A 23884-nucleotide genomic window follows, 5' to 3' on the forward strand; every position below is an offset into this window, starting at 1 on the left:
TGGTTATATATATCAAATGATCACTTCAAAACTCTCAGCTAATCTTAAAATGTTACTGCCACACGTGCATATCTAACTAACAAGAGGAAAGTTTATTAAATCGATTAGTTTGAAAAGCTTTCTGTTCAGCCCTTCACTCAACCAGTGTTTGAGAGTTTTCTGTCATAGAAGTGTTATGGTGTAGCTGGAAACCATTCAGCCTATCACATCTACACCAGCCATCCAATGAGTATTATTATTTGGTGCCATTCTCCTACCTTTTCCTTGTACCCTTGCATATTACCTGTATTCAACTAATCATCTAATGTTTCCTTGAATGCCTCAGCTGAATCTGCTTCCACCATATGTCTTGCCCCAAACTGGCCGTTGTGTGAAAAAGCTTTGTCTCACATTTTTTCTGTTTTTTTGCAAATCACTTAAAAATCTGTACTTTCTCATTCTAGATCCTTTTACAAGTAGGTACAGTTTATTCCTGTCTACTAACTTCCACACAATATATAAAATAATACACAATTTATGTAATGCAACCTATAAACTGCCAGACGTTATTTAAATCTGATTCCAGCCAGGTTGACTGTGTGCTCAAGGACTTGCTCTCAGGTATCTGACAGTTAACATTTGATCGTCCCTAACTGACAAATTTTCCATTATAATACCTCTATTGATCATCGGTGATCCAAATAGTTGCCAATGAATTAGCACCCCTTCTCATATGTATAAATGATAGTTTTATCTTTAAATTGATATTCTTGTGAATTGTCCTGATGAGTCCAAGGAAAAAGACTTGAATGAAACGTGGGAAATCACAACAGTTCAGGCATTAAGGAGAGCTCAAGGCCATGGTGTGCTCCTCCTGCTCTCTGTCGGAAATCAGGTACAGTTCCGGTGCCTGGGACCAGAATACGTCAGAAGTGTCTCCAGCTGCAGCTCCCGGAAGCCCAAGTTTCAAAGCTGGATAGCTACGATACTGTGGAGCATCCGTGGGGCTCAAAATGTCATGGACAGCACGTATAGAGAAGTGGTCATCCTGAAGACTAAGATTTTATAGACATGGAGGGGATGGATGACTACCAAACAGTGAGAGAGGACAAGGCAGTCATTTATTTGTAAAACAAGTATACACTTTGGATATTATTATTTCCTCTCAGAGGAAAGTAGCAACAACCAAATTATTGGAAGCATGCCTAACTCTGCTGCACAGCAAAGGATGAATAACAGTGGCTATGGTAATATGGAATTCATTCATAAGGGGTACAGACAGATGTTTCTGTGGCCACAAACATGGCATCAGGTTGGCCAACCAGATGCAAGGATCAAGGATGTCTGGAGCAGCTATTGGACATTGTGGACTAGGAGTGTGAAAAACTAGTGGTCGTGGTACACACAGATACTAATGGCATAGGTTAACAATGGGATGACGTTCTAAAAGCAGAATATAGTTAGTCAGGAATCAAGTTAAAAAGTAGGACCTCTATGTAATGATCTCAGGATTGCTACCAATGCCATGTTCTGGAAAGAATAGGATATATCAGAAGAATAAATGACTGGAGAGATGGTGCAATGGAGAAAGCATTTGAATAGATATAAATAGGTATGATATAGTTGGGATTTTGGAGGCATAACTGCAGAGTGAACAGCAATGAGGACTGAAGATCCAAGGGTATACAGATTTTAGAAAGGATGAAGAAGAAAATGAGATGGAGTAGCATTGCTGGTTAATGAGTTTTAACACAACAGAGGAAGTGGAATCTGTATGGGCAGAGCTTAAAAACATCAAGGGAATATAGTAGTCAGGATTGTATATTGACCCTCCAATTGAAGTGGTAACATTGGAGAAGGTATTACATAAGAAACAAGAGACGCAAGCAAGAAAGGCACATTATGGGCGACTGTAATCTGCATACAGATAGGGCAAATCAAACCTGTTCGTACGTGGTGCTTAGGCGGTTGGCACAGGATAGCACCATATATGAACAACTCCGGTTCCTACATGAATGCTGAAAGAATCAAACCTGTAACAATTCTATGGAAGGGGACTTCCTGGAGTGTATATAATGTGGTTTTCTAGATCAATACATTGAGAAAACAACTAGTGACAGGCCATCCTAGATTAGGTACTCTTGTATGAAAAAGGAATAATTGGCAATCTAGCTGTGCCAGTCCCCTTGGGAGAGAGTGACCATAATATGGCAGAATTCTTCTTTAAGATGGAGAGTGATGTAATTGATTCCAAGACTAGGGTCCTGAGTCTAAATAGTGAAACTATGATGTTATGATGCATGAGCTGACTATGATAAATCGGGGAACATTATTTAAAAGAATGACAGTGGATAGGCAAGCATTTAAAGTGTGTATGGAGAAATCACAACAATTGTTCATTCCTGAGTGGCACAAAAATAAAGTGAGAAAGATAGTCTGACCATGTCTAAAAAGGAAAATTAGAGATAGTACTAGATCTAAGTAAGGAGTGTACAAACTGGCTGAAAAAAAACAGCAGACCTGAAGATTGGTAGCAATTTAGAATTCAGCAAAAGAGGACAAAGGGATTGAGCAAGGAGGAGAAAGTAAGAGTACGAGAGTAAGCTTACAGGGACCAGAAGCTTTTACATTCAGTTTGCACAAGAAGAGAAAAAGATTAATGAAGATAAATGTGGGTCCCTTATAGTCGGAATCATTTTGGTTGTCTTCATAGAGGAGAACACAATTAATATTGCAAAAATATTGGGGAATAGAGTGTCTAGTGAAAGATAGGAACTGAAGGAACTCAGTATTAGTAGATACATGTTGTTGGGAAATTGATGGAATTAAAGGCTGACGAATCCCCAGGGCCCTTTAATCTACATCCCTGAGTAGATAAGGAAGTGGCGCTCAAAACAGCAGTATTATCTGTGGTTATTGTTCAAGATTCTTTAGACTCCAGAACAGTCCCTATGGATTGCTGGATATTTGATCTAACCTCACTATTCAGAAAAGGAGGAAAAGAGAAATTAGGGAATTATAGGTGTTGAACTGGACATTCTTGTAGGGAAAATGCAAGAGTGCATTATGAAAGTCTTAATAATAGAGCACTTGGAAAACACTGACAGGATTGGACAGAGTCAGCATGGATTTACGAAAGGGAAATCATGCTTGCCTAATCAATTGGAATTTTTTGAGGATGTACCTGGTAGAGTTAATTTTAAAAAAGCTAGTGTGTGTGTGTGTTTTATTTGGTTTATTTACTTTAAATCTCATATATAAAAAGTCCCATATAAGAGATGTGTATGTAAAATTAAACCGCTTGGAATTGTGGGTACTGACATATAGGGAGCTGGTTATGGACAAGCAACAAAGAGTGGGACTAAATATATGCCTGTTTCTGAGTGGCAGTCAGTGACAAGTGGAGTGCCACAGGGATCAGTGTGTATGCCCCAGCTATTCACAATTTATACATAAATGATTTAGATGAGGAATTAAAAGTAAAGTCTCTAAGGTTACAACAACACAAAGCTGGTTTGGAAGGTGAACTGTGAGGAGGATACAGAGATGCTTCAGTGTGTTTGGAACAAGTTGAATGAAAGGGATGAATGCATGAAAGATGAAGTATAATGTGGATAAATGTGAGATTGTCCACTTTGGAAGCAAAAATACAAAGCAGATTATCTAAACAGTGATAAATTGGAAAAGGAGGAGATGCAACTAGACTTGAGTATCTTGTACATCAGGCACTGAAAGTAAGCAAGCAGCAGATGGCAAATGGTACGCTGACATTCATAGTGAGGGGGTTGAGTGCAGGAGCAGAGATGTCTAGCTGTTACTGTACAGGCCTTCTTGAGTATTGTGTGCAATTCTGATATCTAAACAAAGATATTCTTGGAATGGAGGGAGTGTAACAAAGGTTTATCAGATTGTTCCTGGGACAGCAGGAGAGATTAGATCGGTTAGGGTATAGTCATTGCTGTTTAGAAGCTTGAGGGGGGAGTATCATAGATATCTATAAAATTCTAATAGGAGGAGGATGAAAGGCCTTTCTGTGCCATAGTTCTTAATGACTAGAGAGGGTAAATGTATGAAGTGTCCTCTTGATGACTGGGAAATCCAGAACTAGGGTCGCAGTCTCAGGATATGGCAATGAGTCATTGGATACTGAAACAAGGAGAGATTTCTTCACCCAGTGGTGAGCCTGTGGAATTGTATGCCATAGAAAGAGGTTGAGACAAAAACATTGAATGTTTTCGAGGAGGAGTAAGATATAGTTCTTAGGGGAAAGGGATCAAAGGGTATGGGGACAAAGTGGGAACAGGATGAGTTGAGTGATTAGTCGTGATCATTATTAATAATGGAGTGAATTTGAAGGACCAAATGGCCTACTTCTGCTCCTATTTTCTATGTATCTATAATTGGGAGCTTGTCATTAGCAAACAAATTGTGCTCATGATACCAGTAAAACGTTTTAAATGTTGTTATATTACAATAATTGGAACAAATGTGAAACAAATTCAATTACCTGGAGAATATCGCATCACTGAGAGCTGTTCATTCCCATCAGTGTGTATTGAAACCAGGTCTTTAGTCTCAGCATCCAGAACAAACCACCTGTTGTGCAAGAAATATTAATAAATCAAGCTCATCTATAATTATGCTATTCCTTACTATATTGCAGTATTCATTAATAAACATCATATTTACTTGACAAAGTCTTCTTCAGTCCACTAATCATTTAAAACTTTTCCTTTTTTCAACTATTTCATTCTGCTTAACACTTGCCCACATATAGCTATGCTATGTTAATATTCTAAATAAATGACATAAGCCTCGCCTGAAAGTGAAGAGAGACACTTGCCTTATGTTAATTGTGAAGAGAATTTGATCTAAAAATACTGAGTTAAAAATCATACAACACCAGGTTATAGTCCAACAGGTTTATTTGGAAGCACTCATCAAGTAGCTGTGGAGCACGACCTTAAGACACAGCATTTATAGCAAAAGATTAGTGTCATGCAACTGATATGATACATTGAACAAACCTAGATTGCTGTTATCTTTTAGAATGGGTTGCAGTTTCGATTCATTAATATAGAAATCCCAAAACTTCTTCTAAGTCACATTCTCAAGACAACTTCAGGTTTTATAAAAAAAAGTGACATCTCAGCTCAGATAATGCATTAAAGGTGAGAGGTTAGAGTCTGTCTGTATCCCAATCTTGGGTCAGACTGGTTCTATTTCCAAAGTGGAATTTATAAAATATTACATGGATTGACAGCCTGCAGATTGTGCGCTTTTTGAGCAAACTAGAATGTATCTGCATATATAATTGTGCAAATTCACCCCACTGACTGGTGTGTGTGTGTGTGTGTGTGTGTGTGTGTGTGTGTGTGTGTGTGTGTGTGTGTGTGTAGGCATACATGAGGGGGGGGAACAGGGAAGGGGTGGCAGGGAAAGGGGGGGGGGACAGGGCAGGGGGCACAGAGAGGGGGTGCAAGCGGGGGAGGGGGAACGCGAGCAGGAGGTGTGGGGGGCGAGGGGCATGTCAGAGAATGACAGCGAGACGGCGGGCCAGAGAGCAAGAGGGCGAGAGAGAATGAGTGTGTGACACCATGAGAAAAAGAGTGAGAGCTTGAGAGAGAGAGTGAGAATAGTGTAGTGGGGTCACCTGTATAGTGACATGAACCCAATTTGAGGCCATCCTCATTGGTACCAAACTGGACTATCTGCCTCTGCTCTACCACTCTCTGTGTTTGTTGTGTATCCTGAAGTCCACCCTAGAGGACAGTCATCCGAAGATCCGAGGCTGAATGCCCCTGACTGCCGAAGTGTTCCCGACTGGGAAGGAACACCCCTGACTGACAATTGTTGCGCGGTGTCCATTCATCTGTTGATGTAGCGTTTGCCTAGTCTCACCAATGTACCATGCCTCAAGGCATCCTTGCCTGCAGCTTATGAGATAGACAACACTGGCTGAGTCACATGAGTACCTGCTGTGTACACATTGTGTGGTGTCCCACGTGTAATAGTGGTATCCATGTCGACTCATCTTGCAGTGGTTGCCATGACAGGGTTGTACGGTGTTGTGGTCAATGTTGTCCTGAAGGCTGGGCAGTTGCTGCGAACAACGGTCTAGTTAAGGCTTGACGGTTGTTTAGAGGCAAGAACTGAAGGCACAGGGAAAGTCTTGGCAAGGTGCTTATCCTCATCGATAATGTGTTGCAGGCTGCGAAGAACATGGTGTGGTTTCTCTGCTCTGGGGAAGTACTGGACAATGAAGGGTACCCAATTAGTTGCATCCCATGGTAACTGATGAGTTGAGTATCATTCCCTGCTCATACAAGGGCATCCTTGAGCACCTTCAGGTGTCCATTATGTTGCTCCTCATCTGAAAAGATCCTGTGTATGTGTAGGGCTTGGTTGTTTTACTATGTTGAGGGTAGAAGCCAGAGAAGTGTAGTATTATGAAGTTATCAGTGGGTTTGCAGCAGAGTGAAGTACTGAGATGCCTGTCCTTGATGGAGATGCGTGTCCAAAAATGTGACACATACTAAAGAGTAGTTCATGGTAAGTCTGATGGTGAGAGGAAACTTGTTGATATCACTGTGCAGTTGTTTCAGTGACTTCTCACCATGAGTCCAGAAGAAGACAATGTCATCAATATATCTGGTGTATAATGCTGGTTGGAGGTCCTGTGCAGCAAATAAGTCTTGTTCAAACTTGTGCATGAAAAAGTTGGCATATTGGGGTACAAATTTGGTCCCACCACTGTTCTATGCATCTGGATGAAGAATCAGTTGTCAAAGATGCAAATGTTGTGGTCAAGGATGAAGTGGATGAGTTGTCGGATGGTGCTCGGAGATTGGCAGTTGTTGTTGAAGACCAAGGCTGTTGCAGTCATGCCATCATCGTGGGGGATGCTGGTTTAGAGTACTGAAACGTCCATTGTGACAGCAATGTCCCTGGTTCGACTAGTCGTGGGTACCAAGTTGCTGAAAGAAATCTGTAGTGTAGTGTCGTGACCTAAGCTTGTGGGGGGGGGGCTGTATAATGGGTTTCAAGATGCCCTTGACATAGCTAGAGAGGTCAGAATGCATTACTTGAGTACCAGCGAAAGAATGTAATATGGAGGTGCATGCTTTGAAAATGGATGCACCATTTTAAATAAACTTTAGAATGGATCAACTGTGTAAAGGCATATATTAGAAAATCATGATGCTCCCATTGACTGAATTGCAAAGTTCTGCAATAGTATGACAAATTTCAATGCTTTTCTTGGCTATGACTGCAAAGTTCTTAACCTTTATTAAATGGTACAAGAAAACAATAAAAACAGTGTCTGAAAATTGGATGCCTTTGAAACATTTCTCAATAGTTAATGAGATCTTAATTTCTGATTCCCACCCTACTGCCATGTGCAAGCATTGAAATAACAACAGCAGAATTAAACTCATGAGCAAAGTATATAAAATGTAGAATGCCACAGGTTGAAAGGAGCTTTTGAAAATGCCAAAGTCATCTTCAAAAAATCTAAGGCACCTCTAAATGGACAGTTATAAGAATACTTTTACACCTAGATAAGTAGTTTCAGTCAGGCCTTATAAAAGCAACAGGACATCATCAAGGACATGTCCTGACCTGATAAAGTAGAAGACATGCAAAACAGGTTAGCAGATACATTTTGCAAGTCTTGGATATGATACTGCATATTCTACGTCTCCATTGCAGCATTGAATCAAGTTTAAAAATACAAAGTGAAAATGCTGGGCATGTTCAACTAGCTCAGCAATACCTGTAAACAGAGCTAACAGCTGGTAAGCCTTCCACAATAGCACAGATATACACTTACGTTCTTCTCCCCATCTGCCCCCAACCTCACCTGTCACTTGTTTAAAATTTACACATTTTCAATTGCCAATTTTCAATTAAACAGCAAAAACTGAAACACTGAATTGAATTTTCCCATTTTGACTAAATGTCATTGTCAAGGAATTTATGGAGGTTCCCTGCCATGGCTACTTTTCTCATGCAATGTTCTGCTGCTCAGCTCATTAATTATCGACCTATACTCCACAAGTTAAAACATGTGACAGCAAAGGCAGAAGTATTCACTGCTAGTGGTATCTTGCACTGTTCACACAGTTGGCATTGTATTTAAAATCCAGCTGCGCACCACTTCAAAAACCTGGAAGGCAGAAACTATCCTTCATACCCTGCTGCTCCAACATTTTGGGAAAGGATGTCTTCCAGAAGGGAAGCTGCCAGCCTACAACAGTGATGAGAGCATGAAGACACTGGTAGGCAAGGTGGTGAACAGGAGGATCACCTTCTTTCCTATGGATTGGCAAAAGAGGTCACCTCACCAGTGACAGCCAGCTAGGTCATAGCTGACCACCTGGGTCAATGCTATTATGTGCATCAAGAGAAATGCCCAGCAGTGGCAGAAGACTAATAATGATCTTCTGCACTCCACAAGGGTAAATGCTACTAACTTTTCTCTGCTTCTTCACAATTGTGCTAACATTGCCAAGATTGTTAGACTACAACTCTAATCATCTTATACAGTATCTCCACTTTTATCAAGGTCATCATATGGTCCCTCAAATCTGCTCTGCCATTTAATAAGATCATGGTTGATATTTGATTTCAATCCACACCCTAACCAATTTTCATTATCGCTTGATTTTCTAAGAATTTAAGCATTCTTGAACATACTCTATGACTGGAGGATCCATGACCCTCTGGGGTAGACAACTGTAAAGATCAATGACGGTGTGAAAACCATTTCTCATTATCTGAGTTTTAAAAGATTTACCCCTTTTAGTTTAAAATATTCGAGAAATTCGAGGCCCTCTAGTGAGAAGAATACACAATGTATCTACCCTGTCAAAACCTTTAAGTTACCACCACTCATTCATTGAAACTCCAGTATATAGGTCCATTCTATTCAATTTCTTAGAAGAATCTTAACATCCCAGTGATTCGACATTGCAGTGTGACCAGTGATCAGACCCAGGGGTTTCGTTTGCTTTATTACATGTTTGTTTACCATTTTTCCCCTGCTTATTTTTTTTACTTCACATTCCTCTCTCTCAGTTTACCCCTAGGTTCTGTACAATTTTGAGTATGCCTTCTGCATTCTGTAAAGTTAAATCAAGATAGTTGTTTATTTCTGCCATTTCCTTATTCTTGATCACAATTCATTTGATCTTAGCATCTAAGGGATCACTGTTTGACTTAGTCTACTCTCTTCCTTTTTGCATATTTGTAAAAGTTCTTAAATTTATGTTTCCTACTATTTACTTTAATTTTCTATTTTCTTCACTTATCAATTATGTAGTCATTCATTGCTGTTTGTAAAGTTTGTTCAATTCTCAGGCTAACTACACATTATAAGCACCCACCTTTCACATAATACTATCCATAACTTCTTCACAAAAAATTATTTTGCTTTTCTTCCTTTCTCACAGCTTCGTTAACTCCGAAAGTATGGATTAACAGACAAAACCAGCTCTAAACACTCTTTAAAGATTTCCATGTAAAGGATATAATCATTGATCAGGACCACAAAAACCTTTTCACTGTTCAGAATCTTTAGAATGCAATGACCCTACCCCTAATCATTTGGTAGGAGAGAAATTGAACATTGTTGAAACAACATAAAACTTTTCACCTTGCATTCATCAGGACAGGGACTTTGATTGTTCAGCAAGCGCATATATTTTTAACACAGTCAGTATGTGACCATGCTAAGTATTACAAGAAAAAAACAACTAAAGATTATGAGTCGGGCTCATATTGTGTTCCATATGCACTTGATATTTAAATGCAGGGATCTGTCCTCTGTAGGAAAAAAGGAATATGTTCAGACTTGCTCAATGTCTGGATTGCGTAAAAGTGTGGGAGGACAACAGTTCCCTGGTGTATTTGTCATATTAACAACGTGACCAGAGTCTACTTAACAGCCAATCAGCACCCTTTTTTCATGCTTTAATTCACCCGTTTGAAATTTTGCTTTCTTGCACCTCTCCTAATGAGTGCAAGACAAAAAGCTTCACAAGTGTTCCTCTTTTTTCAGCAAAACTCTTATTTCTTATCTTGATGCACTTCACCTGCATCTTTTTGGAAATTTTATAAAATGTAACCAAAAGAGCCAAAATGTAGCATTAAATGAGAATGAGACTACATATATTATTAATTTTCTAGCAACTTGTAGCAAAACATTAGATATATTAGAAGTATTCCTCTTCAGGTTCATGTTAGAATATACTTTGCCTAATCATTCTAATCCTTCTCAACATGAGACAGACTGGACAATTAGTTTTATATTTAAGTACACTGCAGATCTGAATAAGTGTAAATAACTATGAAATATTTTCCCCATGATATCCATAATATGATCCAGCTGTAAAAAAATTGAATAGTGCATGACACACTTGGACAGACAGGAAACATTTGTATCAAGTTTTGCTCATAGACCTCAACTTATCAGAAGGCACAGATTTCGTATGATATACCCTTTAATGATCGATCTATTAAGATAACCCATTAGCAATGTTTTATTTTTAGCTAAGGTACAATATTTCAACAAATTTTACCCACCTCTGAATTCTCAACAGCAGTAAAATAACTACACAGTCATTTTACAATGCTCTGAAAATGAACTGTTGAAATTCAGGAAATGACGAGCCCTGTTCAGTGTTTCTATCTTGACCACAAACTGAATCATCCATCACTATGTGGATATTCTTTAATATATGGCTTGTCAGAATCACAAATGCCAAACCACATGAAACACATGGAGCAGCACTACCCTGCATTTGAAGTTCTTTGTGGCTATATGACTTTGAGATAAAAAAAAGCCACGATTTCCCATATGTCAATTTATTGGATGCAAAATGGTCCAAAACTGCTTTTCTCTGTGGAGAGATTTCATTTTCTTCCATTTTCTTTTGGAAGGGTTTAAAATAAGTAAATAATCTGAGTATAGATAAGAGCTTACTGAAAATGGAGTCAATGAGAACTTTGAAAAATTACTCCTTTGAGTTGCAACATTTTATAGGCGTACTGGCTTTCATATTTTAATTCTAAATTTAGTCAATTATGTCTTTTATTCTTACTGACTGTGGATCTAGTAGAGAAAGAAACAATAGGGAATGTTTCTCTCCTTATTGTACCATCGGTAGATTGCACTGCAATTTAGTAACAATGAACAAGACCATAAGACATAGGAGCAGAAATGAGGCCATTCAGGCCATTGAGTCTGCTCCTCCATTCAATCATGGCTGATAGGTTTCTCAACCCCATTCTCCGCGCTCTCCCAGTTAACCTTTGATCGTCTTTACAATCAAGAACCTATCTCAGTCTTAAATATACACAATGACCTAACATCCACAACCTTCTGTGGCAATGAATTCCATAGATTCATTCACTCTCTGGCTGAAGACATTTCTCCTCATCTCTGTTCTAAAGGGTCTTCCCTTTATTCTAAGTCTGTGCTCTCATGACCTAGTTTCTCTTACCAATGGAAACATCTTCCCAACATCTACTCTGGCCAGGCCATTCAGTATTCTGTATATTTCAATTAGAGCCCCGCCTCATTCTTCTAAACTCCATCGAGTATAAAGAGTCTCCTCAAACCTTCCTCATATGTTAAACTTTTCATTCTAGGGACCATTCTCAAGAACCTCTTCTGAACACACTCCAGGGCCAGTACATTCTTCCTGAGATAAGGGACCCAAAACTGCGCACAATACTCCAAATGTGGTCTGACCAGAGCCATATAGAGCCTCAGAAGTTCATCCCTACTTTTATATTCAAGTATTTGCCTTCCGAATTACTGACTCAATCCGCACGTTTACCTTGAGAGAATCCTGGACTATAAATCCTAAGTCTTTTTGCACTTCAGATTTCTGAATTTTCTCCCCATTTAGAAAATAGTCCATACCTCTATTCTTCCGACCAAAGTGCATGACCTCACACTTTGCTATGTTGTACTCCATCTGCAACTTCTTTGCTCACTCTCCTAATCTGTCCAAATTCTTCTGCAGCCTCCCCACCTATCTCTCTACCGATCTTTGTATCATCTGAAAACTTAGTCAGAATGCCCTCAGTTTCTTCATCTGGTTCATTAATGTATAAAGTGAAAAGTTGTCATCCCAACACTCAGCATTGTGGGACACCACTTGTCATCCTGAGAAGGACCGCTTTATCCCCACCCTCTGCTTTCTGCCAAACAGCCAAGCTTCTATCCATGCTAGCACCTTGCCTCTAACACCATGGGCCCTTATCTTACTCAGCAGCCTCCAGTGCGGCACTTTGTTAAAGACGTTCTTGAATTCCAGTTAAAAAATATCCATTGGCTCTCCTTAGTCAAACCTGCTTATTACTTCCTCAAAGAATTGTAGCAGATTTGTCAGGCATGATCTTCCCTTGATGAAATGATACTGACTTTGCCCTGTTTTACCATACACTTACAAATATTCAGAAATCTCATCTTTCACAATGGATTCCAGGATTTTACCCACCACCAAGGTTAGGCTAATTGGTCAGTTATTGTCCGTATTTTGCTTTACGCCCTTTTTAAACAGGGGTGTCATGTTAGCGATTTTCCAGTCCTCTAGAACCCTCCCTAATTCTGATATTTCTGCAGACTGATCAACCTGCCTGCATACAAGTGACTGTCCAGGGAGGGTAGCAGCAGTATGCCAGTTAAAATGGTACCTTTACTTTTCTGCTGGCAAATTTGCTGAGGATCAAAAACTGAAGATTTGACGTAACATGCCAAAAGTGTCCTGTCTGAAATTTTAAAAAATTTATAATAGTGACATTGTAGACATGAAGTTTGAAATCTAGACAATTAGTTGCTATCAAATTGTATTTCTAATATGTTAAACTATTATAACATGAATCCTCACCACAGTTCACCATGGTGTAAGATCCATCGGGTAGAATTGTTACAACTGATCCTGGTAAAGATATACAAGGACTACCTAGTTCACCATGGGAGAGGAAAATCTCAGGGTAGTTTAAAAAGCAGCTTGTCTACCACATGACAGTACAAGTTACATTGGTATGATAGACCATTGTTACTATGACTAAGAGGGAGATCTCAATATTAAGATTTACTCCATTGAGATGCAAAGCCATTCTCTTGCCAGAGGCCATCTGACATCAGTATATTAGACTGTGCTTAATGCAGTTCTCAGCATTAATCCATCACACCCTTACACAACTTTATTAATTTTATTTTATTGACCACAAATTAGAAATACATCCTATCGATAAAGCTAATTTCAAGTTACACATTTTATTCTCTCAATATAAACAATTGAGTTTATTTACTCCCATTCTAGAATCTGCAATAAAACAAGTATGAGCCAGGTAAATAACTTAAGCTATATTACATTAATTGCATAGTTCACTGAAAAATCATAAACTTGACCCTCCGACTTTAGTATTCCTCATCTTATTTAAGTTTTCATGTTAATGAAAAACATGAACTGGAGAGCTGCGACACCAGAATGCTGTTGTGCATCTCTCACTTTCCAGCCCAACTGTAGTATGAAAATAAAGGTTTGGTAATACAAAACTCTCTATTAGACCATGAAGCTGTGCATGCACACAGACTGAAGTATTCAACACACATGATCAGATTTACCTGCCCGAGTGTGTTCCAATTGCAACCACTACACCGCTGGGATGGAATTCAGCACAATGACCTGGTTCCTAAAGAAGGACCAAAGAAAATATCATACTTTCTTTCAAATAAAGTATTTTCTTCCAATTATACTTCTTGGCTACAGTACCTAGGTGCTTCACCAGATATATCTAAACTATAGTCAAAAGCTAGGGAAGCTTATGTCGTCAATCACATAATATGGCAACTAAAAATTTTTTTTAAACTGAATCATACTTCGCAGCATATCTCCAAGAATCATAGTCCAAGCTCACACTAACTCAAAAAAAACTCACATGAAAGCAAAATACAGTTGAGATCAGGAGTTCATTGTTGTGTCAAGTAGGATTCTCACTACATTGAATGCACATTCCAATTGCACAAGCTATGCTTTAGTTTTTAGCTCACTGAATGACAAAAGGAAGGAGTTGGGCTGGGAGAAAGCTCATGCTTGTTTCTCTTATCTTTCTTGCCCTCTCTTCCTAGAACTATTATCAACAAATCAAAGAAAATGTATGACATTACTTTTCATGATGAAAAATAAAGAGGGGGAGTTTGAGTGGCTTAATTTTCTTTTAAATTGCCATACCACTTAAAATTCACTGAATCTGTAACTATGCCAATAAGAGGTCAATACGCAAAATCTCATGTCTTTCCAAAATAAAAATGCAGAAAATAATTACATCCAAGAGCTTGTTCCACTCGAGTGTGTGGTCCACAGAGTTCCACAAGCAAACCTGTCGATCCTGGGCACAAGTAAGGAAAAGATCCTTGAAAGGGTGTGTAGCAAGACCCCAAAGTTCATCAGTGTGACCCTGTCATGATTAAAATAGTGAACTTTAGAAACAAACAACTCAATAGCTAGTCAGAATTATTTACAAACACTTTCCTGTTATACCAGATGGAAAGATAGGGAAGTTATTCCATCCCTTCGAAAAAAATTAGTTTGAACAATAGAAATTCATGATACTATACAAAAGCACAAAGGAAACTAAGCTACTATGCATAAGCATGTGAGAAGATAAATTCTGTTCTAACTTCTGAATTAACTTTGTTGTCCCTTTAAATGGAACTCAAACTAATTTTTTTTAATGCAATAACTAAAAATGCAAATTATTCGAAATAAAATATAAACTTAGCTGCAGATGAAAAGAATTGAACAATCTATTTTTATGATTACCATAAATGTGACATCTTTACAGTCAAGCGTTTCCCTAAAATGCTTCTTCACAGAAAAACAATGTGAGTTATTCAGGTAAAGTCTCACATTTTAAGATATCACTCACCTGTACTTCTATCTGAAAGCCATCATTGAACGTTCCTCTTAAAATGAAATTACGTGATGTACCGATCAGAAACTGGTCCCCCTTTCCCTCTGCTACTGCTCGAATGGCTCCAAACTGATCAGGGACCTAGACCAAAGCAGGAAAAAAAATTACAGATGCTATTTTTAAACTACTTTTAATGCTTTCTTCTGCATATTATTTACAGAAGTGCCATGTCATGACATGGTACAACACAGATTCCCTTAAAGATTCTCTCTAAATGCATTCCCACATTATGATCAGATTCAACATTTTAGAAGATACAATATATTCTTTTGTCTGAAGGTATCACACCTTTCCCAGAGACTGCGTAGGATTAAGTGTTCTGGAATCAAATGTTTCGACAAGCTTAAAAGGTACAGCATAGTTTTACCTCAATTTCTCTTTCAGCAACGAGGTCATGATCCCAAAGGATGATTTTGCGATCCTTTCCACCTCCTGTAAGCAGCATTCCATTTCTCATTTGGCAGAGAGTGAATACACTGCCATCATGTGCTTTAATTTGCCTGCTGATCTGATATACCCCTAAATAATGAAAAGAATCAAATATATAATGTTATACATGTTTTTTAAGCAATGCAAACAGCAGCTGCTAAATTCACCATTGCTTTGTTACTATGTTGCTGTCTCAATAATGTTCATTGTACTATGTTTAAGTACAATTGGATTATACTACACGGATCAAATTTGTACCCAAGATGATAATAGAATTTGAAAGATAATGGTACATTACATCATTAATTTTAAATATTCTGTGCAATGGAATATTTTAGATACAGTGAAGGAATAATGCAGTCACAGGAATAAGCCATTTGGCCCACTGAGTTTGCAGTGTTTCTTTCACAGGCTATTCCAGTTTGCCTTTTCCCTAAATTTTGGAATTGCTTCTCCTTCAGATATATATACACCAGTCCCTAGATGTGTACAATTGAATCTGGAGCCTATTCCTCAAGTGCAACATGTTCAAAAATCTAAACACGTGCTGGGTTTAAAAAAAAAATCAAGAGTTGCTTCTGATTCTTTGGCCAGTCTGGTCACCAACCCTTCAGTCATCAGAAGCATGTTAATTATTTAATTTATCTAAATCTTTCTTGATCTTAAATACCTACATATTAGCCTTTTCTACTCTAAGGAAAACACCAGCAGTTCTAGTTCCATGTTACTACCTTATCCATGGAGACATTCCAGTGTCTCCCTTCTCTACTCTCCTCACGTTTCCCAAAAGATGGGTGTCTAGAATCGAACACAACATTCTAATTGAGGCAAACCTTTTTTGATATAAACATTTCCTATTATTTTCTCGTTTTATGCTCACAAATTGAAAGATTTGTGATGAACATTTCTAGAGTTCTGTTCTTGCACTCCCATTAAAACAGTTACATTTAGTATGTATTTGCTTTGCATTTTCCCTATCAAAATGTATTAGCATAAATTTATCTGCACTAAAGTGCTCACCCTCACATTTCCATTAGCCACTTGCCTAAATTTGGCCCATAATCCTTCCAAATCTTTCCTATGTATTTATCAGACATATTTATCCAATGTCTTTTAAATGTTGTAACTGTACTTGCATCCATCACTTCCTCTGATAGTTCATTTCACACACTAACAACTCAATAAAAACACTACCCCTCATGATCTTTTTAGAATCTTTCACCTCTCACCTTAATAATATGTCTCCTAATTTCAAACTTCACAGCTTGGGGAAAAGACCTTTGCTCTTTACCTTTTCCATGCACCTCAATTTTATGAACTTTCTAAGGTCACCCCTCAACTTCCTACGGTCCAATGGAAGTCCCAGCCCATCTAGCTTATTTTTATAACTCAAACCCTTCCATTCCTGGCAAAATCCTGGTAAATCTTTTCTGAAACCCCTCCAGTTTACTAATATCCTTCCAATAACAGGGTGACCAGAAGTGCATACAGTCACTTCAGAAGAAGGCCTCACCAACATCCTGTACAACCTCAACATGACGTTCCACTTCCTATAGTCTGAGCAATAAAGGCAAGCATGCTAAATGCCTCCTTAACCACCCTGACGCAAATTTCTAAGAATTATGTACCTGAACCCTGAGGTCTCTATAACATTGGCCATGGCCCCTACAATTAATCTGATAAGTCCTACCCTTATTTGATTTACAAAAATGGAATATCTCACATGATCCAAATTAAATGCCATCTGCCACTCCTCAGCCCACTGACCCAATTGATCAAGGCCTCTTTGAAATCTTAGATAGCGTCCTTCACTGTCCACTGCACCAATTTTGGTGACATCTGCAAACTTAGTAACCACACCTCCTATATTCTCATCCAAATCACTTATTTAAGTGACAACTGGAAGTGGACCCAGTACCACTGGTCACAGGCCTCTAGTCTGAAAAATAATCCTCCACCACTGCCCTCTGTCTCCTACCATAATGCCAATTTTGTATCCAAATGGCAATCTGACCTTGAATCCCATTAGTCAGTCTACCCTGCAGAACCATATCAAAGATTTTACTAAAGCCCAAGTAAACAAAGTCCACGACTCTGCCCTCATCAATCCTTTTGGTTACTTCCTCAAAAACCTTAAGTTTGAGAGACCGATTTCCTTTACACAAAATCATGATGATTATCCCGAATCAATCCTTACCTCTCCAAATGCATATAGATCCTATCTTTCAGGATCACCTCCAACAACTTAACCATCACCGATGTCAGACTCACAAATCTATAGTTTCTAGGGTTTTTCTTTCAGCCTCTCAAATAAAGGCACAACGTTAGCCACTCACCAGTCCTCCAGCATCTCACTCCGTGATTATGGATGATACAAATATTTCTGCTATGGGCTCTACAATTTCCTCCCTAATTTCCCACAATGTCTTGGGCTACACTTGATCAAGTCCTGGAGATTTACCAACTTTTATGTTTTCTAAGAACTCCAGCATTTCCTCTTCTGTAATTTCAAAAACTTCAATTATTTATTTCTGAAGTTCTCTAGCCTCCATACCTTTCTCCATAGTAAAAACTGGCAAAACATTTGTTTGCTATTTCTCCCATTTCCTGAGGTTCAACACAAAGACCACCTCATTGATCTTTAAGAGGCCTCTCTCTCTCTCTCTCGTTGCTCTTTTGCTCTTAATGTACTTATAGAATTTCTTTGTATAATCTTTAACCGTACCTGCCAATGCTACCTCATAGCCCCTCTTTACCCTCCTGATTTCCCCTCTTAAGAATGCCCCTACACTCTTCATACTGTCGAAGAGATTGATTTGATTCCAATTGTCTATATTTAATATGATTCCTTTTTATTCTAGCCTAGAACCTCAATACCTTTATTCATCCATTGCTCCTTAAACTTATTTTTCACTCTAACAGGAACAGAATGCCTCTGAACTAGTTATCAGACTTTTGAAGGCCTCCCACTTGTCAGTCATCCCTTTACCTGCAAACTGTCTACTCCAATCAACTTTTGGACGTTACTGTCTCATACCATTTAAAATTTGCCTTACTTCAATTAAGAACTTTAACTTTTACGGAAGGCTTATCCTTTTCCTTAACTATTTTCAAACTAATAGAATTATGATCACTAGCCCCAAAGTGTTTCTAACATTTCAGTCACTTACCCTGCCTTCTTTCCCCAAAGAAGGTCAAGTTTTGCTTCTTCTCTAGTAACAAGGTTTACATATCGACAAAGAAAGTTTTCTTGAATATATTTAACAAATTCCTCACCATCCAAACCTTTGACTGGGACTGTCATAGTGTTAATCCTTGAAAAACTAAAATCCCCTATTTCAAATCTATTATTCCTGCACAGATCTGAGATCTTTCTAAATATTTGCACCTCAATTTCCATCTGACTACTGGGAGGCCATTAATACAATCCTATCAAGGTGATCGCCCTTTTTTATTTCTAATGCCAACATATATATTTTTACTGGATGATCCTTCAGAAATATCCTCTCTAATTACAGTAGTAATGTATTCTTTAACCAAAAATGCCACTCCCCTCCTCTCTTGCACCTTTTTCTATCCTTCGTATAGCAACTAAAACCCAGACCAATGGGCTGCCCTTCTCTCAGCCAGTTTTCTGTGATAGCTATGATGGCCCATTCCCACATTCCAAAATATGCTGAGTTAATCAGCTTTACTTGCAAGAATCTTTGCACTAAAATAAATGCAGTTTAATTCTTCAAAGTTACCTCAGTCTCTGACTTTCTCTTGTCCAATCAATTTGCTCTTCTATGATTCAGAACTATCTTCACCTGTCTTCCTATTTTCGCTACTACTTTGGAACCCCTCAACCTCCACCCGCTAATAATTTACAGACTCCTGAAACAGAACTAGTAAATGTCCCCGCCAGGATCTTGGTCCCTTTCCAAGGGTGAAACCCATCCCTTTTGAATAGGTCTTTTTACCCTAGCAGAGATCCCAATAATCAGGAATCTGAATCCCTGCACATTGCACCATCCCATCAGCCATTGACTTATCTGCCCTACCCTTTTATACCTTCCCTCATTAGAACTTGGCATTAGGAGTAAATGAGAGATTAGTGCTTTGTAGGTTCTGTCATAAAATCATAAAATGGTTACAACACAGGAGACAGCCATGGAGTCTGGGAATTGGTTGAAAGTTATATTTGATTAATATGATTATGTCAAGCTGCTAGTAGACTAGTCTACGTAACAGCTGCCCCCTGAATGTTGGTAAAAATGCTCAAACTTCAGTTCAGAGAGACTTACAACTCAGTCATACGTTATTCGGGTACTCCAGATCAATATCAGGAGATCTATTTGTCTTTTAACTTTAAAAAAAATACTGTATTTCTTCCAACAGTTTTGTACAACAAAGCCATTTCAGAGACTATTTTACACAGGAATTTACAGTGAACCAACATTGTTCTGTCTGACCACACTGGGTAACAATGGGCATTTTGTTCCAAGAGGACATGAATAAATTAGATGTATTTTAATGACAAATCTGGTAATTTTATGGTCTTTATTACTGATAAATACCTTTTATTACATATTTTCTATTAAATTAACTGAACTTGTATTCTTCAGATGGCATGGTAAGATTTGAATTCATCTTGCTGGATTAATTTAGGTTTCTGGATTATTAACACATTATTTTACACATACCTGCTGCAAATATTCTTTTGAAAGTAATTTGTCTTAAGCCTGAGACATAGCATGGTATAAAGTAAATGTAACGAGTAATAGTTATTACATTACAGGTAAACCTGTATTAAATCAGTTGTGTTAAAAGAAAACTGCATTTACCTTTGGTTCCTTTTCCCTGTGCAGACTCCACAGTAGTTCTATTCCAAATTAGCATTATACCTCCAGAATCTCCAGTTAGCACATTGCCATTCTCCAAAAATGCTAAACACTGTACAAATTTTGGTTTTTCATATTTCTGAAAGACAAATATTGAAAGGTTCTAGAGATAGGATTTTTGATCTGAATTTAGTTTCCACTATGTAAATAACTTACATTCTAGATGTGTTTTAGTTTATTACCAAATGCTATATTTTATTCTACAATGCATCTTGATAAAGTTAGTTTAGGTAAAATATAGAAAATTGACTTCCCTCATCTGATCATAGAACCTTAGCATCTGTTTGAAGCCTGTTCCAAACAATTTTGCTGGGACCAAAATGATAGTAGATGAATTTCTGCAATTCTGTGCTTCTTTATTAAATCACAGTTTCCTATTCTTGAACATTTCTTTGACATTCAACATTGCATTGGGAGGACTGAGGTCAAGGTGAGTTAAAACAATGTTAGAAGTATTTTAATTATTTTGAAGCATTGCGCAGTAATATCAAGAGCAGGGAAAACTGGATTGAGCGGGATTTGGATTGGCTTCTGACACATCCGAGAGAGGTACAAATTGAATCACTAGAGTGGCGAGAGAATGAAATTAGTGGTATGGGTTTAAGGCAATGGTTTCAAAAGTCTTTTCAAGATTTAACTGGTGAAATTATAATTCATCCAGGATTGAATACTGGACAAGCAGATTGACAGCACTGAAGCAATGAGTGGACAGTTTAAGACACATGCTTAATATGGTACAGCTGACTGCACTTCTTTAGATAATATAATCAAGTGACAGAATGCAAATGAGGAAGGGATATAAAGTCAAAGGGACAAGAGAGATAAAGGATGAGTGGCAGGAAGAGAACCCACTTTTCAGATAGTGTTCCAGCTTTGTTTAGCAAGAGTGAAACCAAATGAGGGCAATACCACTGAGCTGGAAAATGAAAGACAACAGTTTAAAGAGAATGGGATTTAAAAATTTTTTTTCATCCAGAAGATGGTGGGTTTCTGGAAGTCTCAGAGTCTCTTTCCATGTTGTAATACTCTATAACCTTTCTTGGATCGAAGAGAAAAGATGCCAATGAGGATATAACACCTCATGGCTGCAGTTGCAGAAATTGTCACATGTGACTTTGGTCAGGGCTATTTCAATGCAATCAGAGGGCTGGTATCTGTTTGGAGCAATTCAAACAGAGCTTCTGGAAAGAATGTGAGGCAAAATTTATGAGGCAAAACATATCTAAGAATTTTGAAGGGCATAGATTGGAGATGGAAACAATAGTTTAGAAGGGTAGATGTTGAGGTTTGAGGATATTACTAACACTGAGTTGAGGGAAACATTTTGCATCACAGCTGGCAGGAAGGTAAATCTGATTACAGTAGCACAGAGGGAATAGAGTCAAGGTAGTTATAAGCAGCAAGATTAGCTCAGAGAGAATATGACAGCAGATAGAAGAAAAGCTGTCGAAACCAAGACTACGAAAATAGGAGGGGACTTGGTTGATGATGGCAAGGGGAGAATGCAGAGACAAATGAACAGATTATTTTGATATTAATGACAAATAAATTCATTAATCTCAGTGTGTAGATGGGAGAATGAATGAGGTTTTAGGAAGCAATTACTCGTGAAGAAAATTTGCAGGATGAGCTACCTTCGCTGTTCAGGACAATAGTGTTGAGTAGCTTTGGTGGAATAAAAAAAGGAAACATTGCCCAGCTAGCAACCAGACTGCACTGCTTGGGCTAAAGGAGACAACCAGAGTGAGCGACAGATAGCAATTAAACTGGAGACAAAGGCATCAAAAGTCTAGGCATAGGAGTGTTTGAGCAATTTGAAGGATGTGTGGGTATCAAGACAAATGAATTATCGATGGTTAAACCTTTAGTACATTAATTTTCTCTTTAACTGCATTTCTGCCAATACTGTCTTGATGAGTATAAGGACATTAGTTTTTAATATCTATGACTTCGGAGCCCAGAGGGATGTTTCAAGAACATTGTTTTCAAATCAAAGACAGGCTCAACCTGCAACAGAATGGTCATACTAGTTTAACAAGAAAATAGTTAAACTACAGTTGAAAATGCCAAGATCACTACAGCATTGTGAAAATAACTCAAAGTGTAAAGGAGGAACTATTCAGATTTTACATTTTTTTCTAATTAGTCTTTCTAACATTCAAGGTTAGAGATCTACTGACAGGAAAGTTTCTTTCTTCTGTGGTAGAAAAATTACAACTAAACTCAAAGATAGTTGATTCAAGAATTAACACTTCTTAACAATTGTTTATTGAGCAGAAGGAATAAGGTTTCTTCAGTTCATTTTTGAAAATTGTAAGCAAATTATGTCACATATTTTAGAAATGAATCAGCCATGTACAATAAGTAACAAGGATTCTTGGCTAGAAACAGGGCTTGCCTTCCGCTTTGCCCTGCTCTTGCAAATCCTGACTACATCAATTTCCAGTCGCCAAGCCCTGAAATTTTGAATTTATATCAGCTTGTGAAGAGTTATGCCTTATATCCTCTGTGGGGATTAACACAATTTAGTTTTCACTTGCAAAATTACTTTGTTTCTTAACTTAGACACCAGATAGTATGGAACACAGTATTCTTGAAGTGCTTCGTTGGTGTGTGTCAAAACTTACCCCAAAGATTCCCTGTTTTCTAGCAAGTGAGTTTCCATTCCATGTCCAGAAAAAGACATGTGATTTACCACACGTTACGATTGTGTTGGGGTCTGTAGGGTGAAAATCAGCAGCAAGTACTGACTCATTGGTACTCTGTTAGACAAAACGTATTGCATTAATCATATGAACTGGCAAATAAAAATAAAACTCTTTTCTTAGTCACATGAAAATCAGGATTCCTGTACAGGAAACTTTAATTCTCTCTCACTGAAACATGATGCAAACTACATTAGCTTGACAAAACTTCCGAATTGAATTTTTAACTTTTCTATTATACAATATTTCTACAATGAAATAATTAGCATTCTTTACAGCATATTATTTTACTTTTTTTAAAATACTAAACTGAAGAAAATTCTAGGAAATGGAAGTTTTCTTCACATGAACTGAGTTTCCGGCTACCAATGAGGTTATTTCTTGCCCCAATTCAAAAAAAATAACCTACTTTATCCAAGTGAATTTTTAATTTTTTTAAAAAAACTTGCAGAGACAGGATGTTTCCCCTGGCTGCTGACTCCAAAACCTGGGGACATAATCTCAGGAAAGGGGTAATGTACTTAAGGCTGAGATGAAGAGGAATTTTTTCATTCAGAGTGTGATGAATCTTTTGAATTCTCTAACCCAGAAGGCTGTAGAAGCTCAATCATTACACAGGTTTATGACTGAAATCAATAAGTTTCTGCAGACTACTGATAAGAAGTGATATGGGGATGGTGAGAGACAGTAGCAAAAAGCATTGAAGAGATGAAAATCCATGATCTAGAATGGTGGGGACAGGCTCAATGAGCTCATGAACAACTCCTGCTGCTATTGAGGTCAGAAGTTTGCCTGACAACATCTCAGAATCTTGCAGCATTAATGGAGAACCATTCAGTTTATTCTTCTTTTGCCTGCTATTTGACAGAGTTGCTCAAGTTAGTTTGTGAACAC

At 38.0% G+C, this 23884-nt stretch overlaps 1 protein-coding gene across 2 annotated transcripts in view; it reads right to left on the reverse strand.

The window, feature by feature from the left end:
* The window catches only part of LOC132819726 (echinoderm microtubule-associated protein-like 4), a 292630-nt gene that overhangs the window by 37646 nt on the left and 231100 nt on the right, over window positions 1-23884 (reverse strand). For both annotated transcript variants that reach the window (XM_060831410.1, XM_060831409.1), the window contains 7 exons: window positions 22913-23047; window positions 20229-20364; window positions 15341-15492; window positions 14929-15054; window positions 14326-14457; window positions 13625-13692; window positions 4487-4575 (listed from right to left, as the gene is read on the reverse strand). In XM_060831410.1, coding sequence (XP_060687393.1) covers window positions 4487-4575; window positions 13625-13692; window positions 14326-14457; window positions 14929-15054; window positions 15341-15492; window positions 20229-20364; window positions 22913-23047 — 838 coding nt within the window. The remainder of the gene's footprint in view (window positions 1-4486; window positions 4576-13624; window positions 13693-14325; window positions 14458-14928; window positions 15055-15340; window positions 15493-20228; window positions 20365-22912; window positions 23048-23884) is intronic.

Source organism: Hemiscyllium ocellatum, chromosome 10, assembly GCF_020745735.1.
Source record: "Hemiscyllium ocellatum isolate sHemOce1 chromosome 10, sHemOce1.pat.X.cur, whole genome shotgun sequence".
Lineage (NCBI taxonomy): Eukaryota > Metazoa > Chordata > Chondrichthyes > Orectolobiformes > Hemiscylliidae > Hemiscyllium > Hemiscyllium ocellatum.